At 33.4% G+C, this 23,107-nt stretch overlaps 1 protein-coding gene across 1 annotated transcript in view; it reads right to left on the reverse strand.

Annotated features, from left to right (window-relative positions):
- LOC123674280 (protein kinase C, brain isozyme) overlaps window positions 1-23,107 on the reverse strand; it is a 143,290-nt gene that overhangs the window by 113,005 nt on the left and 7,178 nt on the right. The window contains exon 2 of the mRNA XM_045609273.1: window positions 8,683-8,714. Coding sequence (XP_045465229.1) covers window positions 8,683-8,714 — 32 coding nt within the window. The remainder of the gene's footprint in view (window positions 1-8,682; window positions 8,715-23,107) is intronic.

The raw sequence follows: 23,107 nt of genomic DNA on the forward strand, positions 1-23,107 counted from the left end.
CGCAGTGTATATTCTAAGATCTCTAACATATTTGAAGACACTCATTTACTATTCGGTGGCGCAGTTCGTCCAAATTTTCAGGCACAAAATTTTGGAGTTGACATGTTCCCACAAGAAGAAGTCCAGTTTATCAAATCTTTATTGATCTTCGTTACAGATTGGGTAAATAAAAACCAAAACTCATAATTCATTCACCACAGCTTACTAACAGGATCTTTATCTTGAGGATTACAAGATACTAGATTGATTGTTTCGATTTTTTTTTTTGAATCAGAAGCAGATACGGCAAAACTATAATAAATCAAAAAGTGTACCGGACCAAAGTTTCTTTTTATATTTTCCTAAATTACCAGTGGTCCACCAAAAAAAAATGTTCTGGAGGAAAAAAGCGGGCACTGTTCCAGAAAAAATACTAGGTACCATGTGAATTTGCATTCAAATATGCATATCACATGATGAAAACTTCAAATATCTATGCCAAATTTAAGTTGAATTTCTTATGAAAGGAAGGTGCTACAAGAAAAAAAGAACTTTAGCACCCTGTATCTCGAAAACAAAGGTTAAGGATTTCCTTCTCAAATGATCCAAGGAATCTCTCATTTTCATCTCTTCTCATCTCCAATTAAGGAATATAATATGTTTTTCGAATTTTATTTGCACAAACTCTTTTTTGCGTTGTTCGGTTCAACATTCCGCACTCGTTAGGAAAATAACTTTTTCTAATATTCCCTAGAATGAGCACAGATTTGGTTATGAAATGTATAGAACCCAACAATAAATAAAAGTAGTCTGTTGCTTTTCTCGCAAATAGAATTAACATTGGTATCTATAATATCAATTATATTTGATTGCATAATATGGAACAAGAATAAAGAGATATTGTTTCGAGTTATTGGATATAGTATTCCAGCACCATTTCGAATCGAATTCAACTTTCATCTTTCTCAGTAAAAAATAATGAATTCTATATTTTTATGGCTTTCAGCAGGGAGGCCCTATTCGTATTCAGAGCGTAACCCAACGACAAAAGCAAACTGCGCTGTTTCCAACTTTACATTTCCCTTCTCTGCATTATATCCATAGATTAATACAGATTCAGCACAGGAAAACCAGCATCAGGTGGAGACCAGGGATTTGTTAGGGGTAATTTCTTGAATGTGGCACTGATTTCGGTTATGCAACCCAATCGATAAAACAAACAATGCGTTTCTATGAACTTCAGGAGTCCCATTTAATCTTTGAGTAATCCCGAGGGACAAGACCACGTGCTGAACAGGATGGTCCGGATTTGAGCGCGGGGATTTACCGAGTGCCAAAACACATATTCCGGTCTATTTGAGCTCTTAATGGATTCGAAACGGGTAGCGTTTTGTTGGGAGATGCTGGAACGGAACGATTTCATTACTTGGCCAAACGTTTTGGCTGTCTGGAGTTTATGGTTGTTCTAGTATCCAAATTGGAAGGATCCAATTTCCATATTGAATGTACTAAGTGCATCATAAACTCCAACACGTTTTATTAGTAGTTTTTTTTTCAATACAAGAATACTCAGAGATCCACAGCTAATTTTGCACGTATTAGGCCAATTGAAAGTCCCTGGACTGATGCACAGATGGCGCTGATAGTATTGAATCCATATGATTTTCAGTTAGTACCAACTTTCAAACGATGCATGTTAAAATTTGACAACAATCCGACCATGAGTTTGTGAGATATTGCGTTGTGAGAGTAGCTACTTTTCTTATTTGAAAAAAGATGGAAAAAAAAGAATTTCGTGTGCTGATAAAATATTGCTTTTTGAAGGAAAAAATACAGTTGAAGCAAAATCCTGGCTTGATGAAGAGTTACCGGGGTCTGCACCAGAAGAATCAACCATCATTGATTGCTATGCTAAGTTAAAACGTGGTGAAATGAGCACCGAAGACGGCGAACGCAGTGGACGCCCAAAAGAGGCTGTCACCGATGAAAAAATCAAAAAAGTTCACAAAATAATTTTGAATGGCCGTGAAGTGAAGTTGATCGAGATATCAGACATTGTGAATATATCATCTGAGGGGTACATCATATCATTCACGAATATTTGTACATGAGAAAGCTCTGTGCAAAATGAGTGCCGCGCGAGCTCACAATCGATCAGAAGCAACAGCGTGTGATGATTCTGAGCAGAGTTTGAAGCTATTTAAGTGCAATAAACAGCTGTCAGCTGAGTGGACTGCACACGATGAACCGAATCCAAAACGAGGAAAAACACAACAGTCAGCTGGCAAGGTTATGGCATCAGTATTCTGGAATGGGCAGAAAAAAGGCCAAACCATCAACAGCGATTATTATTTAGCGTTAATGGATCGTTTGAAGGATGAGATCGGTAAAAAACGGCCCCATTTGAAGGAAAAAAAGGTGCTGTTCCATCAAGACAATGCGCCAATGTTGAATAATGAAATCGAATTTTGCCAAAAGAATGTGTTTTACTATGGTAGAGCGGGGACTTTTCAATTGGCCTAATTCATCTATTAAGTGTACAAATTTGCTTCCGCCGTTTTGCAATAGATGGCTGTAGCGGTAAGTGGTAGTTGAAATAAATAGTTCGTAGATGTCATACAATAAGCTTAGGTAATTGTTAACATAACGCCATCGAAATATCAGTCGATTTGTGTCTGCATCATAAAGTTATTTTCGATTAAACTTGTCAGCTTACGAGCAAAATTCTCGTCATTTGCCGAAGGTTTCAATTTTCCGCTTTGATATCATATGAAGAAATCTGCGGCTGAAGCTCATCGCTATCAAAAACCTATGGTCAGGCCGCTATTAGTAGAACGTAACGAGAGTGGTTTCAACGCTTCAAAAACGTCTATTTCAGCGTGGAAGAGAGGAGGTTTTCGGCATTATTTGATTAAGACTCGTGTCTGAAAGTCATGGGAATGATCAGGAACAAGGAAATTGGGTGCCGTACATGTTAAAGCCGAGATATGTTTAACCGCGTTTGTTTGCTTGTGAAGAGCTGCTTACAAAGCAAGGACGGATGGAATTTCTGCATCACATTGTGACTGGAGACGAAAAAAGGGTTTATTACAATAATCCCAAGCGCAGAAAATCAATTGGATATCCCGGCCAAGCCTCCACGTCGACGGCCAAACCGAATATTCACGGTTTCAAGGTGATGCTCAGTATTCGATGGGCGTAGTGTATTATGAGTTTTTGAAACCGATTGAAACAATCACAGGCCATCGTTATCGAACGTAATTCATGCGTTCGAGCTGAACATTGAGAGACAAACGCCCGCAATATAACGAGAGATATGATAAAGTGATTTTACAGCATGACAACGGTCGACCCCATGTTGCGAAAGTGGTCAAGACATATTTTGGAAAAGTTGCTCGGACTATCACTTGTTTCGATCAATGGCACATGGCCTGGCTTAATAGCACCGGTCTTATGAAGAAGTAAAAATTGGATCGATTCATGGATCGGATCAAAAGATGACTAGTTTTTTCGACGCGGGATTCGTACGCTGCCCGAAAGATGGGAAAAGTAGTGGGCAGCGATGGACAATACTTTGAGTCATAAATGTATAACTAGTAGTTATTTCTACAATAAAGCCTCGAACTTCGGTAAAAAAAACAGAGGAAGCTAAGTTGTACGCTATGTATGATTATTGTTTTTCACAAGAAATATCAATTAATCGATATGATCTTGGAACTTTTTTCAAAGTACTGAACATCAGTATATTGATTTGGAATTTCGACTGACTCTTTCAAAATATGTGACAATACTGTGCATGAAATAGAAATAGTGGACAATCATACTGTATGTTTGTACATCCGAACTGTACTATCATGAACGAGAAATAAATTTTTAAATTCAAATCAAGTTTTGAAGGCACTTGCAAGATCATTTAGTGATAAAAAGCATTAAATTCTTGAAAATAATAGAGTATTACAATTTATATACCGTGCTGGTAAGTTGGTATCTCAGAATGTAATATACAGTTGATAAAGTGCTAAAAAATGTCCAATTGGAAATAAGTTGAGGCTACATCACCTAACAATGTAAATATTCGTCATTGGTACAGCATCACAATTGTATTTTCAATATCACTTAGTTTTTCATGAGAGCAGAGTATCAATTGAAGGGTTTGGAACATGAAGAGATTATGTCACAAATCGAAAGATCTGAAAAATTTAGGTTTAAACTGTTTCTGTTCTTAATCTTAATTTTCAGGTTTTTACATAGCCATCTTCATACTTTGGTTTCAGGTTGTTTATGTTTATTCAAATTCTGCTACTCAACACTGTGTTATTACTCCTTCATCCACTGAACTATCTTATATTTTCAAAAGATGTAAAATAGCCTTCCATCTTCCAAGTGAATGTATTTGCGCCAACAAAAATTAATATTATTGAATGGTATTCGAACTCAGTTGTACGTAATTAAAATATTTTTATCATCTTAATTTCCACTTAATGGGAACTGTTCTATACTACTCATGTTAAAGGTTTCTAACTGTATTATTTTTAAATTTAATTTTTCTAAGTGAAGTAATAATTCATTAAATTTTTATGTTTAAATGTACAATACTCATACGTCACGGGAAACATGCCTCCCGTAAAACAGATCTCCTAGCCAAGCTCCCCAAGCACCAGCCTCCAGGATCTCATCAAGCTCCAATGTGCTCCAGTAAACACAAGATTGAGGTACATGAAACCGAGGGTATAACGAAAAGAAAATAATTGCGTCCGCATACTTTGTTCAAATGTAGCTATTACTGGACGAGTGTTTGCTCCCATTCTAACAATTCATGATATCAGTTTTGTTAATGTTTACCTTCAAGTTTCCGTCGGGAAGTTTTTAACATTCAATTTCTTGTTGAATTTGATTGGTATCAAAGTTATAAATTCAGCTTCACATTACAATTCTTCTAGGGTGTTTTTGATTTGATATCGGAGTAACTTTAGGCCTCATTTTTATGTTCTATATTACTGATTTTAAAATTGTAAAAATCGCGTAACTCATTGCGGACACAATTTACACGTCTCGCGTATCAAACAGTCAGATGATTATTTCTATAGTCAAATCAACCATTCGCCCTTTTTTACTCCAAGTTCACTGAATCTGTTATCTAATGAATGTCTGAGACATAATTGATCGTTGGCTTCATGAACGTAGGTAGCCCTTTCTTTAAAGTTCTTCTTCTTCTTGGTTAACCATTTGCTTTCCACTCCTGGATATAGGCCTCCTTCATGTTTCTTTATATTATCTCGTCTAGATCTTTTCGACGCCATCTATTTCCTACTTGCATCTTGATATAATCAGGTCGTCTTCTTGAGGTTCTCCCACACAAATGTTTTGTTTGCTCTGTTCGCCAATGTGTTAGTTTATTTGAAAATGTGGAGTTATCTTGACGAGCTATTTTTCACCATTCCAGTTTTGCACTTCGTTTTTTGTCAAATTTTTTCATTATTGAATATGTTACTGAGACTTATAAGCATCGCATATTCCATCGCTTTTCTGCATCACCCATATTTGATTCGCGGACTTTTTGGTGACCATTGTTTCAAAGCCATTTGTCGCTATTGGAAATACACATTTGTATATAAAGCACACATATTTAGATTTTCATAGGTATGTTGTTATTTCCGAATATGAATTTCATTTTGCCAAAACCACTTCTAGTAGTGTTATCCGTTTTTTCACATTTACTGTTAAATTTCCCGACCCATCCTAATTGCTCCTCTACTTTCTCCAACTTTATATTTATATATTCGGTAGATATACAGTGTGTTCCTTCTCAGATGAGCCACCCCATATATTTCTTATCCTATAATTGAAAAATTTTACTGAAACAAGTCATATGATTTTGTTTTGGGGGACATCTTTTGACGTATATTTGAGGCTTGAACGAACAACTCCCTAAGAGAGGGCGCTTCAACCCCTCAAAATTGAAGAGGGCAGAGGGGTTGAGTAATACTTCATTTGAAAGGTTTTAGAAGCTTCTTCACAATGATTTATAAAAAACGTAATTTTGATGAACCAGTTTCGCCAAAAATCTATTCTTTAGCTCAAATGAGCCACCTTGAATATTTTGGCTATTTTGACAATGTATAAGACCATATTCATAAAGCCTTTTGTACAAACTCAAAAAAAATTTAATTGTTTTATCATGCTTTCAATCAGAAAAATCAAATTAAAATTCCATCAAAATTATAGGAATCGTTCATTGGTGCCTGGGAAACAGTTTCTATCAATTTCATCCACTAAGAATGATACAGTAAAGGATTCCTGTGAATTTTATATATTTATTGAAGAGAATTATAGAGTAAAATGTTGAACATAGGGTTTATAAATCCCAGGAGATAAAATTGAAAGGAATTATAAATAAGGGTTTCTGCAAGTTTCATTTGTAAAGGAAATTTTTGGACAATTCCATTTATGTTTTTCGCTGTTGCCAATAAGATGAGGCTTGTTATCACCCTGCATAGATTAAAAATTGATACAATATCGAATATTATGCTGCTCAGAATGAATATACAAAGTATCTCTGAAGACCGTACATAAAACGGATGTTACGATATAAAATATTTCTATACCGAAGCAACTGATAAGCTCAGATAAAAATGGGTACTATCTTCAGGCCGGTAAAATTTCAGAGCGGAGTTGACATTATTCTTTTAACGATTCCGTTTATTGTTACAAAGTATAGGATCTTTAGGTATAAAAATCCTTTACTTTGTAACAATAAACCGTCGGATTGTACGATTGTAACATAGTAGTAGCTTTCGTCATATTTTTATTTTATTTATCACTGATTTGTAAGTAAATAAAGAGTTCACAAAATTTGATAATACCTACACAATTTATGATTGCAATTTGAAATTGTACCCTGAAGGATAGTTGCAAGTATTAAAAAAAAGGTAAAGAATATTTCATATATTTTATGAACTAAAATTTAAAGACTGTGATGAACCACCATATTTGTTTATTGTAGCTGCATTTTACATTTCTTTATGGAATGAACCTTTCTCTCATAATTACTGATGGACAGATACAGTTTGTCTTAGACTGTACAATTTCTTCTCCATAATTATTAAATTCAACGTTTCCTTTGGCTACTGAAGCCATTTTCTCATTACGGCGGTTGCTGTGGAAGCGAACTGACAATGAATTTGTTTTCGACGTTTGTTTATTCTTTCAAAGAAATAATTCAGCTTTCATAATTGAGTTACCTCAATAACGAAAGAAGAAACCAATAATGGATATTTTCATTTAAATTCTCAACATAAGAATTACTTTCATTGATTATTCAGTATACCCTAAATTCAAAGATTGGTCAAAAAACTTTTCGCATAATAAAATTGAGTCAATTGTTGAGTGACCTATTTCAAGCTTCAGAGGTATCCTACCTTTAGGTAGGTAGTATAGGTTGTTCCAGATTCAATGTTTGAAGATCATATACCCGGAACTACAGGAGTTAAAAAATATTTTTCTAGAATTAAAGGGAACTAAAAAACATTTTTCTATTCTATTGTAAGTTTTGGGGAATATATCGACTTTTTGAGTCAAGAACGAAAAATGAAAATAACTTCGTTTTATCAATTCATCTTATCTTTTACAGACTTGATGCTATCGCTATGATATAGGTACAAATCTTAGGCTATATGTTTTAAGTGATATACATATAAGGTTCAATCATTATTGAAGTTAAATTTTTCATATGATAAGTTGATTATACGAAAATTACCAGTTTTTCTCAAATTTTTCGCTTAATCGGTAAGCTAAAATATACAGGGTGACTTATTTTTGAAAATCTACTGAAATAACCCTCGGAAGAAATAACCCTCGGAAATAACTCCTTTCAAATTAAGTTTCTTACTCTTCAGGTGGATATCGAATGCAGGCATTCAATGTGATCTTGGTACTTGATTTCAAGGTTAAATAGATGTTTTGAATAGGAAATATAAATTTTTTCTTGAAGAACAATTATCTTCTATATAATTAAAATATTCTGTATTTCCGTTTTCTTCTATAAAATGAATTTCTCTGAAGATATGACGTGTTTTATGCTTAAGATAGTCATGATGAAGTTATTTCTCATAAAATCATTTGTCTTGATATTCCGTATAAAAATATTCAAATATAAAACAACCTACTTTGTTTTATATTTTTTTCCAATCGCACACATGAGTTGACACCGCGATAAAAAAATCTCACCGCATGCCGAATTTTGAAATTGTTATAATTTCAAACAACTGTCTTTAGCCTCATTTTTTCTGTCTAATTTTACTTTACGTCACCTTATTGATGGTTTTATCATGAGGAATATTTAATTCATTATCAATTTCTGTATTGTTGACATCTTTTTATTGAAAATTTAGCTTTCATTTGTCTCTCCATGAACATTCATTCCTTCAAATATGGCCAGTAGTTTGTGTGTATAAGATTTCATCATAACCACTTCATATCCCCACAGCGATTTATTTCATAGCCAACATGAAGGAGACAAATAATTTCCAGTTTTTACGAATAATAAGATTCTGCAAAGAAAATGTATAATACATATGCACAAAATTAACTTCACTTGACATACATATGTATTTTTTTCCATTTTGAAATTGTATAGCTTCAACATATATGAAATGATCTTTTGAACAATAAGAAGCAGAAAGAAGCATTTACATGATGACTTACCATTACATTGAAAACCCTGTTTGCCGAATCCCCTGAAAAATAAAAGTTTATAATAAAATATTCCAACATTACGAAAAACAAGAAATTCATTATTCTATTCCATTTGCAATTCATATTTTCCTCTGTAATTATTTTTAAATAAATATTTGAATATTATTTAAAATTGAAATAAAAATGAGAAAATTATTTATTCAAATAAATAAATAAATATAGAGGAAAATATGAATTGAAAACAAGGAAGAAATTAGTGGGAATTGCTCTGATAGAATCTTATGTAGACCACATTAATCATTTTTCGAGAATTCCGTGAAATATCATAATTTTCTATACAGGGGGAGTCTTTTACTTGTACATATATTTCAACCGCAGACTCCTGAGGTCAAAAAAAATACTCTTTTCCTTTACAATTTTTTTCCGATTATATTTTTATTTCTCACTTAGTTTATAGCCGGGCATTCTGTAGTTGAATTTGATGGAATTTTTTGTTCGGAAAAGTTTAATCACATGAATAAATATTTTTTATCATTCCAAAAATCATTTCCTTCGATTTCATTCCATTTGCTAAATATAAGTAAAAATTATAGTTTTTTATGGATTTACATCAGCCTGTATCTTTTCAACCGAACCGAATCGAAAAAAAATGGTTAAGGAAAAAAAAAGTGTTTTCTTTGACCTCAAGAATCTTGGGTGGAAATATTTGTAAAAATCAAAGACTCACCCTGTATATATTTTCAGGAATCGATCACTCAAAACCAATTTTAGTCTCATTGCAATAGTAATTTACCTAACAAGTCCTAAAAAAAGGGTTTTTTTGGACGAATAGACAAAATTCCAGGACGAGCGTGAGCGAGTCCTGGAAGTCTGTGAGTCCAAAAAAACCATTTTCGGGCGTGTTGCGTACAATATTTCTTCGGCAACCATGTAAAATAACACTATCGCTGCTGCTTTCCATATTTTATTGCGATTGCGATCAAAAAACCTGCAAATTTTCGACAACTAATTTCATATGAACTGTCAGCCGTTATCTCGGTTGCTATGGATTCTATGATTCTTTTCCGGCCTAGTCCGGGAAGTACGTACTTTCCGGACTAGGCCGGGAAAAAGCGTCCGGGAAGTGAGCACTTCCCGGACGGTTGCCGAAAAAATGTTTTTCATTGAAAAAACTTTTTATTCTATGTCAAGTCGGCAAAAATATTTAGTGGAGATTTTTGAATAATATCATGATGCCTATTTTCATATTTCAAATAGTCTCAGTTCTCCAGAAACGTCTAATTGGCACTCAAACTTGGAACATATATTGGAAAGAGAAATATTATTCAATCATGCGGAACATTATAAGAATTTACATTATACAGTTTTAAAGTTTGATTCGGTATTCGGTACAAATGAGTTTTGGTCGAATTCCGCTGTTGAAAGTTCATTAGGTATAATTCTTCTGTATTGATATTTAAAACGTACCTTGGTACTGATTCTTCCATACATATTTTTCTGTGATTAAAAAGGAATAAATAAACCATTGTGTACAATTTGCAGTACATTCATGCAGATTATTTCAATGTTAATTATTTTTAGTAATAAACTTTCGGGAGCTATTGAGAAAAAATTTTCAAAGACAAACAAAATCAAACATTGAAAAATTGAGTTGATTTTCTGTGACAACGAGTAGCCCTTAGCTTGTACCATATTAGTAATATTTGTTTAAATACTTCGAATCTGGGAAGAATATGGTACAAGCTAAGCGCTACTCACACTCACAAAAAATCAACTATAATTTCTCCACAGCACGAATTTTAATGAATATTATATAATATATTTCGCGGTAAATAGTTTGAGAGTTACGATTTTTTAAATAAAGTCGTGTTAATAGTAGCAATCTATTTCAGAAGCTATTTTGAGAATTTGTCTTTAATATGAAAATGTTATGAACCATACATTCTAGGTATAGGTCATGAAGTGCTTTCTAAAGTTTTGAAATGATATTCTGATTTTAAGGCAATGAAGTCTAAGAGAAGCTAAATTAATTAATTTTTCTACATTCATGCAAAAAGCAAAACTTTATTGAACTATATTTAGTGGCAAAAGAAGTTCTTTATTGCACTAGTGCAATAAAGTTTTTATTGCACTCATCTGTCATTCTACTGACAGACATGACAAACAAATATTTCAGCCTGAAAGAAATAACGATGTACAGTTACCAAGTACTAGTACGTTTACAGCAGTAACAAATCAAAAAGTGGATTTAAAAAGTACTTCACTACGAAATATTCATATTGAAAATTGCACCAATTGTTCATTCACTTTCAACATTGAGTTTAAAAATAAAGTTTGAGTTAAATTGTTCGTAACGTATCAGTTCCTGTTTCAATGCAAATCGATATTAATAATAAAGTATTCAAGTTGCGCTTTTCATTTTCCTACACCTAGTGCCGCACCTCAATAAATCATTTTCTGCTTTTTGCATGAACGTAGAAAAAATGTTGTATGCAACTCGTGTAAAAATTGTTTATTGCACTTGTTGCATAAATAACTATTAATTTCGCATTAGATTTTTGAATCAATTCAGCTTTTCTTCAAAAGATAATTTTGATGAATTGGCGGTAAAAAGAATTTTGTTCCTTGATTGATTACAATTCATAAATCGAAACGAGAAAGGACGAAGTTTCCTTGAATACATCATGAAATAAATTTGAATTTACACAAATTATTCATCCAATATAAACGCAACGACGAAACGGATCAATGAATATGTAGTTTTCTATTCTTGAAGATTCTGAATGAAACAACGAGAAGCGGAACTCTGAGTTGAGGAAATATTGCATGACTGAATTTTAAACAGTTTTCAAGGTAACGTGTAATCCGAGCAACCTAGGAAATGAGTGAATCATTCAAATTCACACTTCGCACCCAATTGAGAACGGCTTCGCGCTCTGCTTTATCGCAGATTGAGTAATAACAACAACCAGTAACCACTATAATTTCTGTTATTGCTTCCCAGTTTACCGAAGGTAGTGGAAGTATTGTGATCACTTCTGGGAATTCCACTCGCAAAATGATTTCAAACCTTCCTGAACAACTTTGGCTTCGTGTTTGTCGGTATGCGTTAGAGCTATACAAGTTTGACTTGAATGTGAGAATGAGATTGACTTGAAATCAAGTCAAACACAAGTCAATATTTCTAACAAATGATTCAAGTCAAATCAAACTGGACAATGGTTACAGGTTTGAAAATTCGAACTGTTTGTCAAACTACTTTGAAAAATAATTTATTTAGTAGATATACCTTGAATGGATAATATATTTATGTTAATTATAGTAAGTGGGTACAACAAATACCTACATTAATTTGAAGCAAAAAGAAAATACATCATTTTGAATGGTCACCACAAAATTAAAGTAAAGTTCTTACTTCAGTACTTCATAAAATTCAAGAGAACATTTGAACAAGAAATCTGGCATTAGTATTCCCTGCTGTTAAAAATTACAAGTACAATAAAACAAGCCGAATATTTTCAACTTTATAAATAAAGGAGATGCCGTCCAAAAACTATTTCAACAATTTTGGATCCATCGTTTGATGTTGTTAGTACCACAAATACTTCTTGAACCAGAAGTTGTTGCTTCTGCGAAAATTGTACTTCATACTATTTTTTGTGGCTCTTTATCAAATGTCGTTGAAGAACTAGTTCCTCTATTGGCATTTATACCGTTGTTCTTTATTTTTACATAATTAGCAATTTTCAATTCTCATTGTTTAGGAATCGCCTGCCGCAACAAAAAAATAACTGTATATTTCTTTTTCTTGTTGATTAGTTTTGCCTGGTCTACAGAGTTTGCTCTCATAGTTTTTGAGGGGGGATCTTCAAAATCAGACTCAATTTGTGCTGGTACGTATTCCGAACTGCATGAGCTACATGAAAAAAGGTCAGGTTCAGACATTTCGAGTTACAACGCACAACACACACACTTAAAAAACGAAACAAGCCAAGCGTATCCTTCTAAATATGAACTAAAGCTAATTTACGGAAAAGCAAAGTACAGGTTCGGACACGTTGCGCAATATGATATTCAAACTTCAAACTGTTTGAAGAAGTTTGATTTCAAGCCAAACCTAAAGATGCAGAAATCAAGTCAAGTCAACCTTTTTCACATAAAAAGTTTTTAAGTTTGATTTTCAAGTCGAGTCAAGTTTGACTTGAATGCATCCCTAGTCTGTGTCGACATATCCTTGTGACGGTCTTCACTTCTACAATTCTTATTTGATTTCGATGAAATTTGATATGGGTCTTCAGTTTGGATCGTAGATGATCCCATACAAAATTCAGCGATTCCAAACAAGGGGTGTTTCGGGTGTCCCAAATTCGTTAACAGTGAGGGATCTCTGAATTCCGTTAAGATAGACCAAAATGAATCGCACATTTTAGGCTCGATTTCTGGGAGAATTAATTTGGTGGAAACCCTAACCTTATGAATTCAACTGTATTCGAGCTATAGAAGTAAATAGGAAAATGGCGTGAAATGAAAAATTCTCATGACTTCTTAATTATTGGTGCTATAAACATAAAACAAAAACATTCTACAGACAATTTGTCAGTAGAATCCATTGGTATAATCTTTTGTTTTCATTTCAATTAGTTTTGAACTTAAAATATAAACTTATTCAGAACTAAAAAGGAATAAAACATAAATGATCACATCAATGGATTCTACTGATGAAAAAAGTGCCACTAGCAAAAATAATGAGAAAGTCATGAGAATTTATTATTTCAAGCCATTTGTTCAATTTTCTCTTCTAGATGAAAACGGTTGAACTTGTAGTTGCGGTTTTCACCGAATACATTTTCTCAAAAATAATCGAGTCCGAAAATGTGCCATTCATTTTTTTCTACTCAAAGGGATTCTGAGATCATTCTTTGTTTAACAAATTGTAGGTACAATAATTTGTAGATCATTGTAACAAATGAAAAAATTATAAAATGTGGCGAATATTGATTAACTGATAAGTTAACTCCCAGTTGCAGGAACATTTATTAAAATTTAATGCCGCATTCAAATTTCAAACCTCTATTAAACGATGCAAATAGCCAATAGGTTTGTCGTACTGAAGGATTAAAATGAACGTTCTTGAAGCTGGGTGATGATGACTCCTTAAGCTTCTGAACATGTGTGAGCTTCGACGAAATGATCTGACCGATTTCTGCTTGTGAGTACCTCAATTTGAGCAATTTGAAACTTATGAACTAACTATGCCAGAATCGGTGGAGGAGTACATTTAACCACCATATCTAACGCATAATTGATTGGATTCTAACGAGCTGGCCAAGGCAAAACATCAACATCAAACGCCTGCTTCTAGGAGAAAGTTCATAGATTTTCGAGCAATATATGAATTTACCTTGTCTGACTGAAAAAGGACTTGCGAACGGCCAAGCAATAAAATGATTCGATATAATGGAGCTACGGTGACCGTCTACTTAAGGTAATTGCGTCGCAAAGCATTACTCTATAAAGTTCTATGTACAGGGATGATTCACTTATCTTGATAACCACAATATCCTCGAAAACAGCCGAATATTCTTTCATTTTGTGAATGGCGTTTTCTACAAGCCAATTTTGACTTGAGATGCGGGTAAATGTCAAATGATTTTTCCAGGAACATAAATTTTTATTAAGCCATTCGTAATTTCTTTCAAAGTTTTTTCTAAATAAAATATTTACTGCTCTAAACCGTTAGCCACCTGCAAGGTGTTTCATGTAACTTCTATACCATTTATTTTTTTCTGCATATTGCTATGATTTGGAGACATATAAATGCTTTTACTTTTGTAATCCTGGAGGCTTTGTAAGAAACTATTTCTCTATATCTAAAAAATAATATGTTTCAATAGCACTCACATTTTTTTATGCGTATCTATATGTATATTGACCTATCCAAAACGGTGTTCACAAAATAAAAAAATATTCGGCCCTTTTCGAGAAAATTGGGGTTACCAGGATGAGTATCTCACACTCCACATAGTCCAGTAAACCAAAATGAGGTTGCAATAATACCTTTGGAACTGAAAATTGCGGAATATTTGTGGATATTTGTTCTGATTTTATTTTTTATGAATTTCCTCAAAAAAAAGGGCAAATCGAATAAATATTGTATAACTAACATAGCAAGAATCAATTATGAGTACAAAGTACGAAAAAAATTCTTTCTCAAAAAGATTCCTTTATTGAACTTGTTGATTTTCCAGTTCAACTGAATTTTATACTCATTTTCTCTGGAACAACGTCACATCACAAAATCACTTCATTCCGCCAATTCTCAAATTTCGAAGTTATCAGCGAATACTGTAGATTTATCTCTTTGTTTGAAACTAAATTAAATGGCATAGATAAACTCGTAGCATCGCATAAACATACATCTGTTGTTCTAGGGAAATCCATTAGCGTAGAGAAACCAATGAATAGTAAATTATATGTACAATTATACTCAGCATGGTCAACTCCAAAGACGAAGGTTGTTTCAATGTGGAACAGAGTGTTTTCATTTACATTCTTTTAGGGAAAATGATGGAGATGAGGTAGGCCTACGAGAAAAAGGTTTTCTCGCTGAAATAAAAGATGACCGAGAAAATTCAGGTATACCTAGAAAACGTTTGCGATTATAATTTGCAGAAGAAAATAGGGTGATGAAAACGAGTGTAAAATATTTCAAGACATAAGTAAAGGATTTTTCAATGAAAGGTTCCATTTTCACATGAAAAAGAATACATTGAAGAGAAATTGATGTATATCATATATCACGAATTCCATCTTTAAGGCCCTGAACCCATTATGAAGCATTGAGATAGACCCTCACATAGACCTTTCTTTCACGTCACCCCAAAGAAAAAAATCTGAAGCTGATAAATCTCGGTAGACAATTGTGATCCCCTCGTCGTCGAGAAATAACACGGCAAGGAAACTTTTCTTGGAAAATTGCGATTGTTACCATGCTTGTATGGCAAGTAGCGCCGTCTTGTTGAAAATAAACGTCGTCCTCATCAATATCTTCTAATTTCGAGAATAACTAAAACATTAATCATAGCTCCGTAGCACAATCCATTCACCGTATAGCTACAGAGTAAAAGTGGGTAACGCGCTTACCGGCGACCGGCTCCGATAGGTGCCGGTTTCTCGCGCCTATGCAGGACAGAGTAGTTGCCGGCTAAAGCTGGTAGTTCTGTTCTAAACATTGAGCGTGAAAGATGATGTCGTCGTCATCTGATGATATGATTGCTCTAGATTCAGTCATCAGTAGTTTTAAAACTGGCAAGAACTAAAGTCGTTATCATCCAATAAATCGTTTGAGATTTAGATATGGTGAATATCATCACTTATTTTTAAAATTAAAAAATGATGACGAAAAGTCCTTTCAATACACCCGAATGAGCCAGGAAACATTCAAATATATTTTGAATAAGATTGAGCACCACCTAAATAAAAATTGTTGTAATTTTCATAAACAGCCTATATATCCCGAGGAAAGATTTGTGATTACTTTAAGAGGGGTTTATACCACATGACTTTCTCATGTTCTGCTAAAACTACTCCTATCTCCTCAGCGCTTTTGAAATTTCACCACTTTTCAGGTTGAATAAGCAATGTCAAACGTTCCTCTTATTTACCGTCTTTTTTACCACATGCAAGAAATCAAAATGAGTTTTAACGTCTTTATTTTTAAATTTAGAAAAAAACGTATATCCAGCCTCCGACAAATATGTTTGTATAATATTTTAGTGTGAAAATTCATTAAAAAACAAATGCTTGTTGGTCGAATTTTTCAAAACGAATAAAAGTGAAAACCTCATATAAATCGATGGTCTTCAGCGTAAAATAATGCGTGCTTATTATTGAAATGATCGCTGAAATGGGATAGACCCCTCTTGATGTAAGTTATATTACAAAATCTATCGTAGGATGATAGGTAAGATTAAAAAAGAGGTAATTTATATGGGTTGATGAAGAACCAATAAACTTTCAGAGATTTTAGAGAATATTTTACTAATGAATCATCACATAACTTATAAATCTATATATTATGTACTTGATAAATTTAATACCAAATAATTGTTTTTTGGAACGACCCAAAAGTTCTTTAGTTTTGCGAACTGTGATTGCAAAATTTTCACCATTCCTGTATTGAATTTTTGAAATGTCAGTTTCAAAATTTTGTGTGGATCGCGTCCCCAGATCCAGGAAATTTTTCGTCACAATATTCACGAAAAAAATTTCGCAAATAAATATATTCGTTTCGTTGGAAGTAATGATGAATTTGTTATATTTTGATTACATCAACCGATTTTCGGTGTTTTTTTTGACATAGTAGCCAATAAAATCAGGTGAGTACATACTAGTTCCAATAGTTTTGCAGTTGACAAATACTCGACTTTTTCTATTCATCCAATACTGCGTAAATTGTTCCACAAAAACAATTCGATTATAATAATCTTGATCATCAATCATTGAAACCATACTTCCTCTTCCTGATAATGAAATCGTAGAAATATCTAGTTACGAAAATTGCGAACGTATTGATGAATAATTCGAAATATCCTTGAGGTAATTGAAAATTACCGCTAGATGTCGAGGGGATAGATAAATCATAGAATTCCTTTTTCACCGTTCCAAGACTAATGATTTACAGCGTTTCTTACTGCTGAGAATTTATTATTTCGATTTGCTTTACTCTACTTGCCTGAACCATTGAGTTTGATTTATTGAATATGCTTTTGATCTTATAATCCCATATTATTTCACCTATCTTTGAACTTTTTCATTAGTTCTCACAGCAAAGAAAGTTTGTTACAGTTATCTACCAAACTATTATAGTTGTTTCAATTCGCAAGACGAATTATTAATTCAAGAATGCAAATCAAAAAATTTCAACATGTAGTATCCAAATTTCTCAATCAAAATATATACACTGTATTCTAATGAGAACCTTTTCAGTGAATCAACTGATTAGCTGTTTATCAATTTAAAACGTCATTTGAATCGACCTCGGAATTTGATTCATTAACATTCTGGTATGACAATGAATCTAATATTCTCAAAGAGATTCCTCTTATTTTTGCTAGTTGTGTTCTCTGCACATGAGTACCCAAATATTCAACTGTGATACGAAATAATTCGAATTAATTTCAAAAATTAAATCTAAAAAACAGACACTTATAAATTAAGATTAATTTCAATTGTTCTTACTGATAGTGATTTTTATAAAAAGTTTCTGCAACTTTTTTTATAGGATTTCTACATGCCTTGTTCTCAGAAATCATTCATTAATAACTAATAATTAATAAATTTTGAATATTTCTTAATTGTCATCACAATATGAATAGGTACACCTTCCACATCAGTCTACCAATGTAGGAGAAAACTTTCTTTGCAATAAACATCGTACTCCTCATTTTGGAATATATTTTCTCTATTTCAGTATCATAATGAGTTCATTACAGTTCTAAAAAATAGTGCTGTAATGAACTCATTACATCATTGTTTTCAGTTATATTTTTAAATTTGTATTTAATTCTACGCACGTCAAATTGTCAATATAATATAATTTGGATTTAGTGAAATGATTTGCGACATTATATTCGCAATTTTTCTTAATTCTGTTGGTGTTAAATTGATTTCGTCAAACATAATTAACGAGTTTCATGCGTAATTATAAATTATTTCAAAATTCGAAACGTACGATTCAAACTGAAATTCCATAATCTGTCAATTTTCGTAACAGTCACACCAACTGCCAAGATACAATACAAATGTCACTAGGATGTATAATCTGAATTTTTCATTGAATTTCGACAATTTTCACAAAACTTGACTGAAGTAGAGAAAATATCGTCTAATACTCATTGCAGAAGGCAATTCCAACACGAATGCGAAATTCGAAAACGAGTGACGAAGGAGCGAGTTTTGGAACGCATAGGAGCCCATTCTTCAACTTGTTTTGTAATATACTATACTAATTCTAGGCTTCGATTGTTGTGATTCAAGAAGAAGTAACGTAAGAGAAAGACGGCCATGCGTTTGGAAAGAAATATGTATCCTCAAACCGAATAACAATATAACGACGATCCCCAAAGAAAAGTTTTCAACAGCTCCCAGTAGCAGCAAGGGAACTGAGTAAAAAATGGCCATCCTCAGTTTTTTATTTAGGTTTATGTTTCGAACATATTTTCGGATGTGCTTTGTTTAGTTTTTGACAATCAAGGTTCATTTTACTTTTACCGAAAGCTTTGTTCTTTAATTCAACATGGATATGACGAATACCATAAATATGGGACCAAATAAATGTGGATGTTGAGGATGCGGTTATACTCAATGAAATAGATATGTGCATCTGCGCATCTTAAACAAAGCCCATTCCAACTATCTAATCGCAAATTTATTGCAATATTTCAATGGCTGAAATGACGAAATTTTGAATAATAATAATCAATTTTTTCATGGTCATATTGATATAGTAGTACGCCAATACTTGAACTTTGATGTACTTCTCTCTCTTTTTCAGTTGGGCTATTAGCCTTTTACTGTTTCATCTTAGTGTTATTCACATCTGGTGGAGTAATGAGTTCTAAACTAGCAGGTGGGGATATGCTTAGTAAAAATGTTTGTGTAACTTTTAATTACACAGTCTCTGTGACTATCGATATTCATGCGCAAGATGGCGTCAAGTGAAGGTGAAGAGAGCGATAGCTTAGCGAAAAAATCGAATATTAGTGAAATTAATTCGAATTTATGCAGTCACTGTAATAGAAAAGTGGTTGGTGCTATGAAGTGTACCAAATGCAGCGCAGTTTTACATCCTTCCTGCTGGAAGACTTCAAACTCTAAGAATACTTCTTCATGTTACCATGTAAGTGTTCAAATTCCCGATGAAATATCAAGTGGATCAATACAATTGAATAAACTTGAAGATGACCCAGTGAAACAATATCTAAGTATTCAGGTGAAATTACTCAGTGAATTGCTCGATGAAGTACGAAGCAAAAATTTGGTTCTATTGGAAAATAGCGAATTGCTTTCTGATAAGACAAAAAATCTTGAGAGTGAAATTACCAGGTTAAAAAAAGGTAAACAAGGTTCTTCTTGTCACTCTTGTCAGCCAAGTCTATCGCTCAAGGTAACTGAAAACAAATTACCTACAGAAATGGTACCCACTCCGTGTGATGATGAAGTACTGTCGGGGAAACGTAAAATTTCACGACAGACGTCGACATCGAGTAGTTCTGAAAACGCGAACATGCGCCGTCAACAACTGTTGAATATTCCAACTCCAGAGCAAGCCGATATAAACAAAGATAAAGGTACTAATGACAATAATACACAAGAAAAGAATGCAAATGATAATTCATGGACCACTGTTGTAAAGAAAAGGAACAATGATAAATTTAATTTGTTGAAGACTACTAAGAGACCACAATCAATCTCGAAAAATATTTCTGAGAAAAAGTCTAGAACAACAACCTTTTGTACGGGGGATGTTGATCCATCTTCCAAAATTAAAGGAGCAGTTAGAAAAAAGTGGATATACGTAGGCAGGATAAAAGGAGATGACGTTCATGCTGAAGACATAAAACAGTATATATCAAAGTTACCAAATCATGATACGATAGAAGTGAAAAAACTTCCAACAAGGGGAACAAATTCCGCTTTCCGTATCGGGATTCCAGACGATGTCCTTCTCGAAAAATTACAGAACCCAACTTTCTGGCCGGCAGGTGTTACGTTGAGAGAATTCAACTTCTCAAATTTTTTTCGTACACAACGAATTCAACAATAAAAATTTCTACAAGAAAAGCAAGCATATATGTATATTACATCAAAATATACAATCAATTTGTAATTCTTTTTTGCGATTACAGCAAGCCCTCCTTGATCATGAAGTAGATATATTGTGTCTGACTGAGCACTGGAGGTCAGAAGAGGAGATAGGAATCTATACTCCAGAAGATTTTTTTTCTTGCTTCTTCCTACTGCAGAGATAAGGGACATCATGGTGGATGTGCAATCTTTATCAAGCAAGGGATTGAGTGCCTGGAAAGACCGGATATCAAGTATCTTAGTGTACCAGGTGTAATCGAGTGTTGTACCTGCCAAATTGAAATACAGTATAAGAAGTATCTAATAGTGTGTGTTTACCGCCCCAACTCGCAGCCTTTGGCTGATGTATTTCTCTTTTTCGAAAAATTCTCTCTTGTACTTGATCAATGTTTTTTACAGGTTGTAGATTTGGTAATTTCAGGTGATTTTAATATTGACATCCTATCTCACTCAAAGGATGCGAAAATGTTTTTATCAATTATTGAAACTTATAACCTGGAATTGAAAATCAAGGAACCAACTAGAATAACCACAAACTCAGCTACTTGTTTGGACAATATTATTTCAAGTATAGAAGGTAAGGTAACCATAGTTGAAGAACACCTGTCTGATCATTCAGGACAAAAATTCGTCTTCCAAGCTGATGTGAAGCGTAATGAATCTAGATTAATTAGAAATGTTAGAATATATAACGAAAGTAATCATCAACTATTCGAAAATCTGCTCGATAATGTTGATTGGTCTGTTATTTTTGATATTCCTGAGAATAGAGTTAATGATATGTGGGCGTTTTTTTCTAAGAATATTGACTTATGTTTCAATTCGGCTTTTCCAATTCAAAATTTGAATGTAGTTAAAAAACGTAAAATTAATTCATCCCCTGAAATCGAAAATTTAAAAAAAATATTAGATTCATTATTTGTTGTCTCTAGATGTAGACCTGAATTCTGTAAAATTTATAATGATGTTAAACGACGTTATGATTCTGCCCTAATTTTGGGTAAACAAGCTTTTTATAGAACGATCATAGATAAGGCGGAAAATAAATCGGCAGTTACTTGGAGAATAATTGGTCAATTATCAGGAAATAACATGAATCCCAGAAGAAAACTGCCTACAAAATTCTGGGACGAGTCTGACCAATATGAAATATTGCAACAGGAAACCTTGCAAGATCTGGTATTACTAGGCAGGAAAATTTGAAAATTTCCACTAAATCTTTCTACTTGTTTGAGGTTTCGGAAGCGGAGATTGTCTCGGTTGCTGGTAGATTGAAAAATAAGAATTTATGCGGACACGACGACATTCCCATCAAAGTTATTAAAAAGCATATAACAAAAATAGTCCATCCAATCTGTTATATTATTAATAGTGCTTTTAAAACTGGAATTTTTCCGGACATGTTGAAACTTGCCATAGTGAAGCCATGTTTTAAAAAGGGAGATATTGACGATTTTTCAAGCTATAGACCAATTAGTTTAATAACAGCTTTCGCTAAGATATTCGAAAAAATCTCAGCGAATCGTCTAATAAAGTTTTTCACCAAGTTTAAGATACTTTCGTGCAGACAACATGGTTTCATTCTCGGTCGTAGCACTGAAACAGCAGTATTTGAGTTATTACAGATGATCATTGATTCAATCGAAAATGATAAGATACCCGCTGGGCTTTTTGTAGATCTTTCTAAAGCTTTCGATAGAGTAGACCATAAAACTTTATTATTGAAACTGAATAAATGTGGAATTAGGGGAACAACACTGGATTTATTGAAAAGCTATTTATCTGATAGAAAGCAAAGAGTGATGTTGGATGGGGTAAATTCAAGGTTTCTATCCTCAGAATGCGAAATCACTTCAGGAGTACCTCAAGGAACTATACTAGGGCCAATTTTGTTTCTAGTTCATATTAATGACTTGCCGGATATTTTTCAGGAATTGGGGGAACATGTCGAGAATGACGGATTAGCTGGGGGTGTAATAGAATCCTACATATACGCAGATGATACTAACGTCATAGTAAGTGGAGATGACGTAGTGAGTGTATCTAACAAAATAACGAAGACCATGAGTGGGATAGAGAACTGGTGCTGTGACAATAATCTTGTGCTCAATACATCGAAAACTAATATCGTGTTTTTCAACAACATACGATCGAACATAGTTTGTCCGAATAATATATTTCACCACGATCAGACTATACAAGTAAGCCCACAAACAAGAGTACTGGGCATTATGATTGATAAAAACCTCAATTGGGGTCCACACTGTGATGCCCTTATAAAAAGACTAAATATCGCGATTTACTCTCTTAAAGTCCTGAAATATCAAATTGACACTACGACATTAAAAACTTTATATTATTCGAATTTCCAATCACTGATGTCCTACGGAATTATATTCTGGGGTGGTAGCTCACAAGCAGAAGGTATATTTATTGTTCAGAAGTAAGCATTAAGAACTATCTTTGGAATGAAATTCAGGTCTACATGCAGGGGCATATTTAGGAGCAATAACATAATGACACTCCCAGGACTTTATATATTCAGAGTTTTGTTATTTTTCGTCAA

The sequence above is a fragment of the Harmonia axyridis genome, chromosome 2 (assembly GCF_914767665.1).
Source record: "Harmonia axyridis chromosome 2, icHarAxyr1.1, whole genome shotgun sequence".
NCBI lineage: Eukaryota > Metazoa > Arthropoda > Insecta > Coleoptera > Coccinellidae > Harmonia > Harmonia axyridis.